The following is a 14,443-nucleotide window of genomic DNA, read 5'->3' as shown; positions in this document are numbered from 1 at the left end:
CTGTTTCAGACCTATACAACAAACTTATGAGGCAAATCCTTAAAACCAGTGAACCACTCTACAAATAGAAGGTACTAGGTCTGATTTTTGAAGTCCCAGTATTAGGTCCTATAGATCGAAAATGACAAGTTGACTCTTATCTTTACCTCCATAGCTTGAAGTTGGGAGAGGGTGAACAGATGATGTGCAAGAAAAAAATAGGTGATTTGCCATAGAATGAAAGGTTTTTAGGCTGAACAGTTCTCAAACTTTAATGTACATATGTATCATGTGGGGATATTACCAAACTCCAGATTCCACTTCAGTAGGTTTCTGGAGGGCCCTAAGCTCTTCATTTCTTACAAGCTCCAAGTCACGTGATATTGATGCTGCTGGTCCGTGAGCCACACTTTGAGTAGCAGTAGCGGAGAGGATCTCCCAGATAAGGGAGCCCAAAATTCGTTTCACTTGAGAAAACCTGGGGCTCGGAGATCACATGTGAATTTCATCTCACCTACAGGCACAGCGTGAAGATGCTAGCTTATAGTGGGTTTCTTCCTCTAATTCATCGTTCCATATCTGGGTCTCTTCACTTTCCAGTCGGTCCAAAAGGAAATAGTAATAGATCCATCATATTGAGTAATACGCTCATCATATTTTATTATAGTCAAGACAGTACATTGAATGGGGAACGGTCTTGAGGAATCCAGAGTTTCTGAGGTTGAGTGAGCAGAGGAGAATCTGCAGCAAACTTTGGCTACATCTTCAATCGGACCCACTAAAGGTTTATGGGTGGGTCTAGGTCACAATGGAAAAATGGGAAATTACAGCTTGGAAGAAAAGTCAGAAAAGTAGAAGGGCTAGGCTTATTTCTCTTTCCTAGGGAGACTGGACTGAGGACTCCACACCTTTTGGGTCTGTATAAGGGTCCTTTTGGGACTTGGAGTCCATCATGAGCAATGTTTGGTCCTGGGCTGCTTTTGCAAGAGAAGATCTTAGAAACTCATGGACTGGAAAGGTCTACACTTAGGGCACTGAGTGCCTGGCTATCGATATCTCAATGCCGTAGAGTTGGTCTATCTTTATTCCCTGTGACTGAGTGATCAGCAAAATGGGAGAAGGACCCCAGCAAGGCTTGGAGGAAGAGGATGGAGCTAGCTGTTGAGGCCCAGGAGAGAAGACAAGTGTCTCAGACAGTCACCCCGTCTATTGAGGAATCATGGGTTGAGCAGGTTACAGCTAGAGACCTCGGAGGCACAAATGCTGAGTCCATAACTTCCTACAGGGTCACAGTCCATGGGAGCATAGGAAGTCAAAAAGGCCACTGGGAACCCATGATGTGCTGCCATCTGTGATGCCCTCTGCTAGTAACCAGCTACTGGAGATGAGTGGAAAGAAGAAAATGCCTGTCTTTGGACAAGATACTGTAAATTCCTGAGGATTAGGGAGGAGAGTTCATAATGCCCAGAGACATGGAGAGGGAATTGTTCATCCTAAAGGGTGGAAGTAATAGAGTGGTTTTACAGATCTTGCCAAGGATAAATTTACATTATATCTTCTATCTTGAATATTTACCTATAGAATATACTCAATAAAAGCTTAACATATTATTTAATTGAACAACAGAGGTTCTTTTTAATTTCAATGTCCAGATGCCAGAAGATACCAACTGAAAGCATCAGGAAGTACAAGCTAAATAAATATTTCCAGAGTATAAATTTTTTTCTCTCTACTACAAAGACTGATTTATGCCTTATGTTCACTTAAAATTCTCAAAAAAGAAAGGGCAAGAACACTTTTAGACTAAGCGGCATTTGGTAATCACAGAATCTTTGGCATCAAAGTCAAATTCTAATCCCAGTTCTGCCTCTTACTAGTTGTGTGACCTTTGAGCCACGATGTTCTTTATAAATGGAGTTAATGGTAGGGAATGCTGGGAGAATTAAATGAGATAATTTATGCAAAGCTATAAACCCAGGGCCTGATATATAGTAAATGTTAATAAATACTATATAATCAAGAAAGCAATAACATCAGTAAAATAAATCATAGCATTAACAGTCGTTACGTTCAGACTCTCCAAAGCACAACTTCATTCAGCTTGGAAAGTCAAAAGCAGAAATGAGGCCCAATAGAAAGTACCTCCCGACTGAGACGCTGCTAAAACTACATTTCCCAGCAGGCACCGGGCTCCAGTGTCTTGGGTTCTCTCATTTCCGGGTCTGTCACGTGACCCTCCCGGCTGCACCATGGCGGAAGCAGAGGAGCAGGTAAAGACTGCAACTGCTAGACGAGGGCAGTGGGGAGGAGGGCGAAGCGGTCGGGGGTGGGAGGGGAGCGTGTGGCGGGGCGGGCTGCGGGCGGGCGCGGCAGGCCCAAGGCGGGCCAGGCCGGCGGCGAAAGCCCATTTCGGGGAGCAGAGAGCGGGTGGGAGCCAGCTCCTGGAGGGCACCCGCGAAAGCGCCTGACACACCCCCGCCTTCCCTGGCGAGGCTGCCCTTCCTGCGGCGCGACCCCTGTGGTCTGTGTTCGGGGGAATTTCGGCTTGAAGGCAGCCTGGGCTACCCCAGGGGACAGCCTGCCCGTGGGAGGCGTGATGGGGGTGCCTTGAGTTGAGGCCAGATGACTGTAATTTAAATTCCTTTTCTCTCGAAGTAGGACCGTGAGAGCTGACTTGCAGGGGGGCTAGGAGAGAGTAAAGGATGAGTTTTGTTTCGCATCTATTACATTTAGGTACCAAGCTTTGTGGCGGGCCGCGGCTGTTACGTGCATCGATTCTGGAGCACAAATGCCTAGGCTCCAGAGCTGGTTCTTTTTAATATGTGGCTTTGGGCTAATTATTTAACTTTTAATTATAAGACGGAGGTAATAACAGTAGGGTCCTCGGAGGGTGGTTTAAGATGGCATGGGTTAGTACACAAAGTTCAAGTGCTTACTACAAGTTGGGCTTAGTACAAGTTTCGTGGGCTTGTTTGATGCTGGCAGGACTTCAGACCGCAGTGTCCAGTCAAAGCCCAGCCGTGTGGCACTGGAGTTTAGCGTAGAAGTTAACGACGGGAATATGAGTTATTTTCATACAGCCAATAGTGGTAGCGAGACAGTAGATGAAACAGCAAAGTAACATCAAGAAGACAAACAAGAGCAGACAAAGACCAGAGCTTGGGGAAATACCTTAGTTCCATTTCCAGTGTCAATTCAGCTTGGCGTTGCTTTTCCTCACTAATTAATAAGGCTGTCAGTTTCCATAATTACCTCTAGATGGTGAGCTGTTTGGTATCATGATGAGAAGTTTACCTAGTTTAATCATTTAATTTGTACCTTTTGCAACATATTTCATGTACGTAATGACAGTTTGCCCTCTGTACATTCGATATATGCTAATAATTAAGAAATTTGCCTAGGTAGAAATTTGGTTTGGGTGGTCATTGTGATAATAGGAGAGTCCCCTAGCTGCCACTAGAGCCTCTCTCTTGTGTTCCCAAGAGTTGAAAGGAAAATGCACATTAGGCACGTATAATTTCCTGACTCATTGCTAGGTTTGATGACAGTGGTGAGGTTGATTAATGCGCTGTCCACCTTCATTTCATGTTGAAATATTTTTTGTGGTTTGATTTAACAGCAAAAAACCAAGCTCCTTTACTTCTTAAGTATAGTGGACTAGAAATGGAAAGAGTTGCTCTTAGTATTTACTACAATTTTGTGCAGAAGGGGAGTTTGGCAAAGCTGTCTGTTGTAAAAAGATGATGATTAAATCACTAACCTAGAAAGTTAGTGATATCATAAGAATGCTTCGCATTTTTGCAGCACTTTCTGGTTTAAAGAACCCTTTCACGTCGTATTTGGTCCTCACAAAAGAATTCTGTGTGGTAAAGGTTGATTCTGATATATAAGTCAGGACAAGCACCTGCTGTTTCAAACCTTCGGGTGGCTTCCCATTGCACTCCAAGGAAAAGCCAGAGTCCTTATAATGGCCTGTTTGCCCTACAGGACCTTGCCCCAGTTGCTCCTGTCCTCTTCTCTGACCTCATCTTCCAATACTCTTCTCCCCTTCTGTCACTCTGCACCAGCTAAACTGGCTTTCTTCCTGTTCCCTCAGCAAGGCTGGCGTGTTTCTACCTCAGGACCTCGGCTCATGCTACTCCCTTTTTTGACCCCAGATGTCTACAGGGCTTTCTGTCTCACTTCCACCATGTCTTTGTCCAAGTGTTACCTTTCGAGTGAGACCTTCCCTGACCATTCTTTGAAACCTTTTTCCTCCATTATTTTTTTCCTTGGCGCTCATCATCATCTGACATACTGTGTTTTTAAATTTCTGTTTATTTTTTCTGTATATTCTGTATATTTCTGTATTTTCTCCCCATTAGAATGTAGGTTTCATGATGGCAAGGATTTGTTCACTGCTGTATGCCTGACACCTAGAATAGTGATTGGCACTCAATAGGTATTAAATGATTGCATTTTACAAATAAGCAACCTGAAATTCGGACAACTCAAGTAACTTGCTCAGACTTATATCTGTAATCTCATCTTCTATCTCCAAAGCTCATGATTTTTCAAGAGAACTCTTGCCTTTTAAAAAATACTCAGGAACCTAACTCTAAATCATTTTTTCCTTTATGAAGGAGAATTAGCCCTTATCACCGTAGTACATTTCCTTCAAGCCATCACTTCATCTTTGATGCTTTCCCAGCCAGCGTACTCCTAGAACAGGTGTTCACGCCCTGTCCCCATGGTGTCAGTGTCATTCTCAAAAAGACCAGAGAGAGGCTAACATTCACAAGTTGTTGTTCTGTTTATTTTTTTAAAAGAAAGCTAGTAGGGGGCCTGCCCACATATAAAGTAGAGGAAGATGGGCACGGATGTTAGCTCAGGGCTAATCTTCCTGAAAAAAAAAAGAAAGCTAGTAAATAATTGTACCCATATTATCAGTCTTTTATAGATTAAAAACGGTTAGACTTTTCTCTGCTTGATTTGTGCATTTTGCATTTCACGGTAGGAATCCCTTAAAATCTGACCACCATAGTAGACCTTTATTATATAGTTTTTTGAAGGCTAAAAGTGCACAAAAGTGGAGTATATAAATTTGCTGGTTCTTTTCTGCTACTTTGAACCTTTTACGAAATCTTTTTTTCTTTTAAAGATTGGCACCTGAGCTAACAATGGTTGCCAATCTTTTTTTTTCCCCTGCTTTTTCTCCCCAAATCCCCCCAGTACATAGTTGTATATTTTTTTAGTTGTGGATCCTTCTAGTTGTGGCATGTGGGATGCCGCCTCAGAATGGCCTGACCAGTGGTGCCATGTCCACGCCCAGGATCCGAACCCTAGAAGCCCTGGGCCGCCGAAGCAGAGCGCGAACTTAACCACTCGGCCTTGGGACTGGCCCCTTTTTAGGAAATCTTGACATAATTTTTCACCCTGAGTGCTTTAAAAACTGAGATGTATATTAAAATTAACTACAATGACAGATTAGGGCAAAGGAAGCTTTTTCTTTGACACCGTGTTCTATAAATGTGCACAGCCTTCCAAAATGAGCAAGACAAAACTAAACCTCTCCTCTTAACTTTTCTGAATGTTGTATTCTTTGGTGATTGCTTTTTTTCCCCACTTAGTTTTAGGAAGAACAAAAGTAATGAGATCTGGGCCGAATGAGTTAACCTAACATGAAACGGTTCACAGACTCACAAACTAAAAATCACTTTTTGGATGTGAATGAACGTTTTTCTTAAGTCATTGGGAAATCCTTGTTTATGCTGAGTATGGTTAAGGTAGTTTGCAAAAATAGCTGCGTGTATATTACATAGATCACAGAAAGAACGAATACCCTGCGTTCTGCCCGGAAAAGTTCTAACCAGCAGTTTTACGTAGTTCCAAAATGATTTATACCTGACCTTCATGATCACACATGCGCAACAGTCTTTGTCCATCCCTCTCTTATGAGTAACATTCTTCTTGAAGTCTGGTTGTGTGTGTATTTGTCTTATTTCTCCTACGTATTGCTGAGTCCTCGAGAATCAGGACAGAGCGCCCTCATGTCTGCATCTCTCACGGGGCCAGTGCTTCACAGGCACTAGGTGCTTAATAAAATGTTTCAGTGAATTTATTAGGGGGAGACTAGACTTCTGAATCCAACATGTCACATTGTAGCTTAGGCTCACTAGAATTAGTGTTATTTTGTCTTACTTGAAACTTGTGAAGGTTATTCATTCAAATGTATCGTCGATTAATTTCCTACATTCCTTATCTGCCGGCTCCGCAGGTACCCTTTTATCTTTCCTACTAACCAGCAGGGCACCTAGTCCATTAAAATCTTTGGTCAATCAGACCATCTATTCCTTGACCAGAGGAATAGGTTTCTACTTTGAAGGGAGAGTTTCTACTTTGAATTCTCCCTCTATGTTGTAGAAATTAGGGAAATTTTGTCTGTATTGTAGAGCATTTGCGGATTATCAGGTAGCACATCCGTGAACGTGGATGCTCCCATGTGATGAGCCCCATGTGTAAAATAAAAATCAAGTCAACACGTATTTGAGTGCCGCACGTTTCTTGCCTGTAGATTGAGCACTTTATTCCCCAGGACTCTTGTGAGCATGAAATGAGATAAAGTCTGTTGAAGTGCTGGGTTGAAATGCTTGCCGGGTACATAGGATGATGGCTGGACAAGGACCCGGACTTGGATTGGCCTAGGTCTGCACAATGCTTTTTTCCTACAGCTTGGCCAAGACAGATCTTTTAAAAGCAACTTTGCTAATAAATTAGTAAGGGAAAAATAAAGCCCCAAACGAGAAGTTTTAAAAGCACAGGATCAGAGACATTTTTAGAGGGCCCACCTTTTACCATCCCGTAAATAAAATGTAATCACAAATTCGCTTAGCTGGACATGCTTACTGTCTGGTAAGGTTTTCTTCGCATCTTCGTCTGGGTTGGTTGGCTGGAGGTGGAGGTCACCAGCTGATTACTAGTCTCCCCTGCACCCATGTTACCACCTCGGAGAGGGAGCTCTCACCAGGTCAGGGGCTTCTCTGTTTCCTGCAGCTCCCACGCATGGCTGCTCAGTCTCAATTGCGCTGTTTCTTCCAGAAACTTGGTCCTCCTTAGTGTTTGTTTTTTTTTTTTTTACCAAATGCTTGTGATTCTAGGTTCTTCTTTATACTGCTGAATCCCCTGTGAAGATGGACTGTATTCGCAGGAATTAGCCAGTTCCCCAAACCGAGTTTAGGTGATTCTGATGCAAAGTCACATTTGGGCCTGGGTCACTAGGTCACCGAGCTGGGGCTGACCTCAAAGTTTTTCTTCATGTGCAGAATAAGATGAGTGCAGGAGTGGAGCCTAGTGGGCTGGACAGGGTTGGAAACCTGAGTCCCCCTGCTCCTGCCAGCTCCCCAAGTGCCTTTCATCTTTCCTACTCAACCAGCTATCCTCGGGTGCCCAAGAGTTGTCTGAAATTAGGGCTCTGTGACACAGGGATATCAAATGCATGTCACAAAATATTTCCTCTGCCCTGTGCCTGTGTCAGACATTGGGATCTGTCACAATCTTCTACTCAGTGCACCTCTGGTGTACAATTAGTGTTTCAGGTGGCAGTGCCCCAGTCCAGGGTTGAGTGTTTCACGTCTGTTTCCAGCCCAGTCTGATTTCCCAGGGCCTGGTCTCTGCTATCTTTATCCAGCAAAGTTTGGAGCTGGCCTTCCTCAGGCTCTAGCCTCCTCTTCCTCCCCCAAATTCTGTTTTTTCCCCCAACAGACAGTGAGTATACTCAAAATTCTGAGGACTTCATGACCTGGGAGGTCCTGGCTTCTTTCTCTCCTTCTGGGCTGACAGTCTTTTGAACCCTGTCTGGCCTCTGAGCCAACTGTGCTGAGTCTCTTCCAGCCACTGTCCTGGGGCCTGTGCTGATGGTGGGATTTGGGGGGGGAGTGGGTTGAAAGCCCTTATTGGAGGGGTCTTCTGTGAGCCCTGTTGGCCCCTTCCAAGGGCTGCTGCTAGGTTAACATTCTGTTGGAATCGCTGTATCCTTGATCGCTGCCACCTTACTCCAGTCCCCCTTCTAGAACTGACGTGTAGCCGTGAGCCAATAATTCAAGCATCTGCCTGGAGAAAATGCACTTGGTGTTCCTTATAAGTGGAAAAGGAATAAACAGAGGAGGCACAATCTTACTGTTTTAGGTTGGCTGCTTTTTCTTATCGTCATCACCAGCAAATGGGTGTTGAGCTGTTCCTTTGTGGATGGTAGTGGGACACAAAAAGGCAAAAGCCGTCGGGTTTATCCACAGTATATTTAAAAGGACAACTCTTAGGACAAGGCGGTTAATATTAGGTGAGCGAGCTGACGGGGATGGTAAGAAACAGGCCACAGGAAGCCAGATGTGGACCGTGTGGCCTGGGCTCACTGGAGACAACTCTGAAAGAGGTGAGACCTAGAATGGGCCATGAAGAAAGGTTTAGAAAGGATGTCGAAACAGCCAGTGAGTTTCAAACTTTTTTAGCCTCAGATTGACAACATGAAAATATAAAACATAAAATCCAAGCTCTCTTGTTGAAGCAAGAGTGAAGGCCCTTTGTTACTGCCCCCCGGAGGTACCACCTGAGTGTTTCCTTGAACCTGTAGAGCGTAGTGGGAATTGGAGGACCCCTAGGATGAGTGTGGGGTCGGGCCAAGGGCCTTCTAAGCCTAGGGAACCACTTAAGGATGCTCAGCGCAAGCATCAGAAGCTCAAGGCAGGCAGAGGGCAGTGGGAATGACTGGGATTGTATGGTGTAGGGAAATTGGGAGTCGGGGTGGTGGGTGAGGAGCATTCTCTCGGGCACAGCTGCTTGGCTCCAGCTGATGTTACACGGAAATGTGGATCCCGTGGAGACATATGGTCTGAATTTTATGAAGTCAGAAATACAGAGTTTTATGTAAAAGTCTTAAAAATGCTACCCAGTTTGAAGAAAACTCCTGCAGACCCCACCCAGACCACGGACCACCATTTTGCCAGCCCTGGCATAGAAATATTTGTGAGAAGTCACCCACTGTGGCTGGAGGGCTGTGGGTTTGTGCAGCGAGTGGGAAATGAGGCTAAAAGTCTGTAGGGGGCCACATTGGAGTGGGCTTTGACTGCCCTGCTGGGAAAACTGCGATCTCCTGACTCCTGAGGGTTCTCCGAGGAAGGCGGTGCCCCGCCCGAGGTGTGTTTGGGAAGATGATCCTGACAGCAGTTGATGGATGGATAGAAGAGATCACCTGTCAAGGCGCAGAGATCGTTAAGTAAAGCTGTTTAGGTAGGTGATTACGTGTAAGGGATTGGTTTGCAAAAGAAAGGAGAGTGAGATCCTTGTTGAGTGTAGCTTTCAGCCTGTTGTCGCAGGATTTGTTCAGCTGTACGTTTGTGTCACTGCGTGCCTTCTAGCCCATCATTTTGCTTCAATCAGAACAGCACAATTTTTTTTATTGTGGTAAAATATACATAATAGTTACCATTTTAACCATTTTTAAGTGTATGATCCAGTGGCATTAGGTACATTCACATTGTTGTGCAACCATCACCACCACCCATCTCTAGAACTTTTCATTGTCACAAACTGAAACTCTGTCCCCATTAAACAGTAACTCCGCATCCCCCCTCCCCCGGCCCTGCCCAACCTCTGTTCTACTTTCTGGCTCATCTAAGTGGGATGCTACAATACTTGTCTTTTTGTTTCTGGCTTGTTTCACTTAGAAAACAGCAGTTTTATAACTTACGTTTTCATGATTTGAAGTTAGATTCTTTGAAAGAGAGAGTGTGGAGTCAAAAAGTGTTTGAAAGTCATCGACTCTTTCTAAGTGGTCACCTTTCCCAGGGCTCAGCCATGCTTCTTTGATCCCTTGCTGGGGACCTTCACTTCCTGTCTTCTTGTTTGCCCATCTGTCTCTAGAGCATTCTGCCGAGGGGCCTGATGAATGAGTGAAGCTAAGTAATAACAGACCAGGATAATTCCCGAAGTCACTCATGCATTGCTTTGGTAGCGTTGTGGACAAAAGTGTAATTTTTTGAGGCCACAACTATATTTGGGAGGTTCGTGCTGGTGCTGAGGCTAAGTCTGAGAGTGTCCTGGAGTAAATGTTCTGGACAGATACCAGCAGCCTCAGGGAGCGACTCAGAGCCTGCTTTTCCCAGAAGCCTCCTATTTCTGAGGCCCCCATGCCTCAAGGTGTCAGATTCTGGCCCTGCGTGCTTTCTGGTGGGGAACAAGAGTGTCGTTTGATTTTGAGTTTTTGAATTGGAATCACTGGTTGGGGACTTATGTTTTAGTTTTAATGAAGAACGTAAATGGGACATTTGTCCTTATACCCCATATACGTATTTAAATGGATTCCAAATAAGGAAAAAATTTTTTCCTTAGGTTTAATGTAATTTCTCTGAAAAGAGCAGTCAAGTGTTCTTTTAGAGTTGTAAAGCCTGGAAATAGGAATTTCCCTATTTTCCTATATTTTCTATATTTTCCACAGCTATATTCCTAGTTGTGGCTTATTGGCACAGTTGTCAAACCTTGTTTTGCTAATGCTGGTAACTTGATCAGAGACTGTCAGGGATCAAGGCATGTTAGAAGTCATTTAAATGGTCAACCTCACCTCAGAGGTTGTTAGAAAATTTCAAGATGCTGCATGTAAAACACTTAGCATTGTGAGCAATATATAATAGATGCACAGTAAAGACATCAGAATAGTGACTGTTAGTATTAAGTGGAGTGTGTTCAAAAGAGAAGGATTGGGATGGCAAATGGACTAAATCTAGGAACTGCGGATGGTTAGGATGGAGGAGAAACAATTTCGAAGGGTAGGCATGATTTGTGTTGTTAACTCTGGAGAACTGTCAAGTAGCAGAAGAACTGAATTTTTTGTGTGTCGTTTTGGCGCTGAGAACAAAAAATTACTATGGAGAGATTGTAGCTCCAAATTAATAAGAACTTTCTAAGACTTAGATGAACATTAAACTAAACAGACTGCACTGCTATGTAGAGATGATTCTCATATTCACCATGGTTAGTAATGTAACTTAGTAAAATTCTTAATTACAAGTAACACTCGTCTACATTTTACACATGGCCTTCGAGAGCAGAGACTGCTCCAGAACCTGCCAGGCCTTTACTGATTTTTGATGAATGAAATTAGAATGTTTTCAAACACCAGACTTGCCTTGGCAAATCCTACTGTCCATTTTGCATTGAGTAATACATGCTTCTAACTTTCTAGAAAATGTTCATTCTTTTCCTTGAAAAAATATTAGTTATATCTAAAATGTCCTTGCCCCATTTTTTTTGTTCTTTCTTTCGCTCATGGATTGTTGTAAAATGCTTACATTCAGTGTCAGCATATTAGTCGTAACCTTTTATTGCTATTGATATCTATAAGTACGTTAAGTAAATCTTCATTTTGCTGACCTCTTTGAGGAGGCATGGCATCAGCAGATTCTCTCTTTCGGTGGACAGGTGAGAGATTAGCAGGATCCGGTCAATTTTTCCCTTTTGCTTTGTTTTCTCCAGAGCAGCGAGATTCATTGTCTAGCAAGAGAGAAACTGTGTTAAATGGCAGAATCTGTCTTGTGGTTAATGGTTTAAAGAGTGGATGTAAATTATACGGCTTGTTTGCACCATGTCTGATAGGTACCACTCTAGGGGAATTCTTTTGTAAAAGCTGTTTAACCAAGACAATCATTTTGACTCAGCCAGATTAATAGCAATAATAATTAACAGCACAAGAGCTTTTCTGTATAAAAATTGGCTTATAGATAATTTGAGATGGCAGTTTCCTCTTCCCTTCCGAGATCAGTAAGGCTGCTTTGCCAGACTGATTTCCATTTTTAGCGAAAGAAAAGCCTTCCGTGTGCTCAGATGACAAGTTCCTGGGGTCATTTGTTAACTTGCTGACCACTTGAGGGAGGTCGGCAGGAGCAGTGGATCCTTGTGGCCCTGAGTAACCACCTCCATCCTGCAGGGTGTGGAGAAATTGGAGGAGGCCTTGTGAGTCGGGCCACATGGAGTCCTTTCAACTGTAGTTGCAAATTACCTCCAAAAAAGGGCAGGTGGATATTAGTGGTGGGGACATGAGGACTCTTTTCCGTTGAAAATGTTTTTTGTTCTTTTGTCGTCTGTTCTGACCATTTTTTTCCTCCATGCTTTTTAGGAAACTGAGTCTCTTGAAGAATCTACAGATGAGTCTGAGGTAAGGTGGTGATCCAGGAGCCTGGGGATTTCTAGGTTACCATGTTAGTATCTTGAGCTTGGTCTCCCTTGCAAAATGCAGCCTTCCCAGGGGCTGGGGTGGTGGAGGAGGGCCATGGGCGGTTGAGCCTTGGGGAAGAACCCGCCAGTTGCCATTAAAAATATTAAAGGGATTAGCTTAAAAAGTAAACAGGAAAAGGGACAAAAAGTTTTCTCCTCATCTTGAACAATATTTTAATCTGAAGCATATTGGCAGTAGGAAAATTGATTCAGAGTTTTACAAACTCATCTCGACACTTTAAAAATCTAATTTTTAAGAGAACTACTGTAGATTCTGCAATATTCTTCATTCTTTTAATAATATGGCATCCTCATTGGTTTAATTGCTAAATCTTTGAAATTATAGTTCAATTTCGTAAAATAAAAAGGAAAGTAACTACCTGAAAAGCTGTTTAGGAGCTAAATTGTGTTAAAGATTTTTTTTTTTTGAGGAAGATTAGCCCTCAGCTAACATCCGCCGACAGGCCTCCTCTTTTTGCTGAGGAAGATTGGCCCTGAGCTAACATCTTTGCCCATCTTCCTCTCTTTTTTTTATTTATAGGACGCCTGCCACAGCATGGCTTGATAAGTGGTGTGCAGGTCCACATCTGGGATCCAAACTGGCAAACCCCCTACCACCAAAGTGGAACAGGCGAACTTAACTGCTACGCCACTGGGCTGGCTCTTAAAGATTGTATTTTAAGGAAACTAAAGTAACATATTAGGGAGGGCTTTTTAAAAATTTCCTTTGCAAGACTACGTATAAGAAATAATTTTCAGGGGGCTGGCCCCATGGTGTAGTGGTTAAGGTTGGTGTGTCCCGCTTTGGCAGCCCATGTTCACAAGTTTGAATCTCAGGCATGGACCTATACCACTCATCAGCCATGCTCTGGTGGTGACCCACATATAAAGTAGAGGAGGATTGGTACAGATGTCAGCTCAGGGCTAATCTTCCTCAGCAAAAAAACAAATAAATTTCAGCATAACACAAACTAATTACCTCATCAGTTTTATGGATGGACTAATAATAATAATTGCATTTTTTCCTTTTACTGTTTTATTTAGCTCAGAGGAATGAAAAAATATCCATGATAACCTGCTGGAAATCCACACCAATGACTGTAGCCATTATAGTCTCTAAATTTGGCATGTAATTATTGTATGACTTTTGTTTGCTTTTTCGGGGAAAAGGTGGGCTTATACATATTCATCCAGAGAACATCTTGTATATTATGCCATCATGCATTTGTAGTTTGGCTCTAGAGTCATGGTTCCTAATATTTTCACTACTAAGGACTTCTGGTACTCTCTTTGGAGCTCCCAGAAAGGCATTACTGAGTGTGCTTACAGATAAGATATAATATTTGTTAATTTTTTTAATAAAGTATTAAAAAGCATTTCAGATCACCGTTCTTAGTTTTGGAAATCTCTGGTTAACTGAGAACCCTGCGTTCTCAGAGTCACTGGTACAGAATCCTGTGGTGTTAGAGCCCTGTCCAGGAATTTCATTTCAGAGGTGAGGAGGATGTTGGCAGCCACCTGAATAAATCTTTCCACACATTCTTCAGTTACTGAATGGGTCCACGAGGAGAGCAAACAGAAAGTATGCCTCACTTCTACCTCCAGCATCATTAGGGACCAGAGTACTATAAACTTCAGAGCAAGTGGGGAAATACATATCTGGATTGACTTGAGCTGAGAGTCAGATGGAGACTGATGGAAATGAAGAGAGTGCAGCTGAGCTGCAGCAGTGGCGGAATACAGAGGCCCACCACCCCGAGGAGGGAGAGGGCCCCGCCTTGAGGGGGGAAGTAGTGAAGACAGGCCTGAGACCTGGTGGATCTGAGCACTGCCTGTTGGGGAATTTAAGGGAAGGGGATTAAAAATGCGAGGGACCAGAGGTGACAGTGTTAGGAGGGGTCTACTCTTGGAAAGAAGGGGGAGTCATCCCCTGGAGGTGTGGTGGTGAAGGCAAAAAGAAAAAGGGGGGGAAATTAAGGGTGCCCCCAAACAAAGAATATCAGAAAGTCAGGGGAGACTGACCCACTCCTCTCCCCACCACCAAAAAGAGATGTCACTTATTAAAGAAAATGTACTTCATTTACCAATGTAGCTGGGAAACCTAGTAGACTGCCCAAATACCTTGTCTGCTCCATAGGAGCGCCTATTGCTGCTCTCTGGAAAATCTGAGACATTTAAAAAGGAACTGAAACGGCAGGTAGCATCTATACGAAGCTACTCTAGG

The 14,443-nt window shown here is 43.4% G+C and overlaps 1 protein-coding gene across 10 annotated transcripts in view; it reads left to right on the top strand.

Annotated features, from left to right (window-relative positions):
* The first annotated feature begins 2,172 nt into the window (after positions 1–2,172).
* Positions 2,173–14,443, top strand: part of VPS41 (VPS41 subunit of HOPS complex) — a 178,748-nt gene continuing 166,477 nt past the window's right edge. For 5 of the 10 annotated variants that reach the window (XM_070615442.1, XM_070615440.1, XM_070615450.1 and 2 more), the window contains exons 1-2: positions 2,173–2,249; positions 12,122–12,160. In XM_070615442.1, the coding sequence (XP_070471543.1) occupies positions 2,229–2,249; positions 12,122–12,160 (60 nt within the window). In that variant the 5' untranslated portion in view covers positions 2,173–2,228. The remainder of the gene's footprint in view (positions 2,250–12,121; positions 12,161–14,443) is intronic. The other 5 variants (XM_070615446.1, XM_070615445.1, XM_070615449.1 and 2 more) reach the window with 3 other exon arrangements.

Source organism: Equus przewalskii, chromosome 4, assembly GCF_037783145.1.
Source record: "Equus przewalskii isolate Varuska chromosome 4, EquPr2, whole genome shotgun sequence".
NCBI lineage: Eukaryota > Metazoa > Chordata > Mammalia > Perissodactyla > Equidae > Equus > Equus przewalskii.
The sequence above is the reverse complement of the archived record's forward strand: the minus strand, read 5'-3'. Positions and strand labels throughout refer to the sequence as shown.